Raw genomic sequence first — 1,494 nt, forward strand, 5'->3', positions numbered from 1 at the left:
CCATCACCCCGTTCCTCAGCCCTCGACCTCAGCTCAAGACGGCGAAAACTGCACTCTTCCATGGCGCATCTCATTCAGTAGATTCCTCTTACCACATGCAACAGCAGCGTAGCAGTGGCAACTGCCCCATGACGCATCAGTCCATTCACTTCGTCTGAAGTCCCCCCTTTCCCCTGCATGCAGCCAAGTGAATTTGCCCCTTGTGCGCTACAATGTCGCTTCCTTATTCCATCCCTTCAGCCCTGATGACTGCAGAGGACGAGGATAGCCACTTCGACTCCTTTGGTCAGCAGAAGCAACCTCAACAGCAACACCAGCAGCAGCAGCAACAACAACGGCAGCCGCAGCAGCAGCAACAACAACAGCAACAGCAACGGGAACGGCGAGGGCGGACAGATACCGCCGCTTTCTTAACCATGGAAGAGGTAAACAGCGCCCACTTTCAGTTCGCGGAGGCCTCGACAGCAGAAGGCAATAGCGATGCCTCAAACTGGGCCTTTACTGATGAGGATGTGGCTCAAGCAGCAGAATGTCTTGCAGCAGATAGAGAGAAAGATAGCCAGCAGCAGGAGGAGCAGCGATTCTTGAGGAAGAAGTCATCAAAAGAGGCGGCAGCAACGTTGAAGGCCACTTCAGCGGCTCATTTCCTAGTGAAGGTGCAGGCATTCATGTCCCGCATTTTTTCCTTTAAATCGAAATCTCTCCCGAGTGTAAACAAGCAAGTGGATGAAGAAGGAGCAATAAAACCAGAGAAGCAACATGACGTTGTCATGGCGTTTCACCAAAGGGGGCAGGCTTCAGAGCTGCTGCAATACCACTTCACGAGTGAGATCCACATTCATGCACCCGAGCGCTGCATGCGTTGGCTCTAGAGAGCTTCATTAGTTGCTATCATGTGCTTTGCTGAGGTGTACGTTTGAGACAACCCAATGTGTTTTATTTGTGAGTTGTTTGCCGCAATTCACGGCTTGCTTGTATGCCGAAGGAGACGGATATTCTTTCTGCTTATCTGTAGGCTTAGCTTTATGTTGGGTTGTGTTTGCATGCACAAAACAAATCTACTTTAGTTAGCTGCTCTTTTCCTTCTTAGACGTCAGTTGCCCTTTTCCTGCTATATGAATTCGTTGTGCTTGTTTTGCCCTACATCCCCACTATAGCAGTAGTTTATTTTGTTTCCTCGTGTGTTGTTTTGTCTGCATGTGTTGGTATTAGTGACTGCGCGTTGTGTCCTTGCATGCACTAGTTGCATTTGTTTCGGCCTGCATCAGTCGCACCTGTTTGCTCGTTTATAGTTGAGTACTGCCCTTGCGTGTGTTGCGTTTGCTTCTGGTACAGTTTTGCTGTTGGCCGTGGCAGTCTCGCTGGGGACGCAGAACGCGTTGGCTCCAAATTTATCACGCATAGCGGAGACGTTTCACTTCACAGATGCAGAAAGAGACATTAGAGTCGGCGGGGAGCTCGCGTAGGCAAACCTCATATATATATATATATATA

At 49.5% G+C, this 1,494-nt stretch overlaps 1 protein-coding gene across 1 annotated transcript; it reads left to right on the forward strand.

Annotated features, from left to right (window-relative positions):
• Positions 1 to 212: 212 nt before the first annotated feature.
• On the forward strand, positions 213 to 1,466 carry EMWEY_00057740 (hypothetical protein, conserved; the record flags this gene model as incomplete). Its single annotated transcript, XM_013480703.1, has 2 exons — positions 213 to 825; positions 1,336 to 1,466. 2 exons carry the CDS (start codon positions 213 to 215, stop codon positions 1,464 to 1,466), a joined length of 744 nt encoding a protein of 247 aa, XP_013336157.1.
• Between the last annotated feature and the right edge of the window lie 28 nt (positions 1,467 to 1,494).

Source organism: Eimeria maxima, genomic scaffold (genome assembly GCF_000499605.1).
Source record: "Eimeria maxima Weybridge genomic scaffold, Emw_scaff2226, whole genome shotgun sequence".
NCBI classification, from domain to species: domain Eukaryota; phylum Apicomplexa; class Conoidasida; order Eucoccidiorida; family Eimeriidae; genus Eimeria; species Eimeria maxima.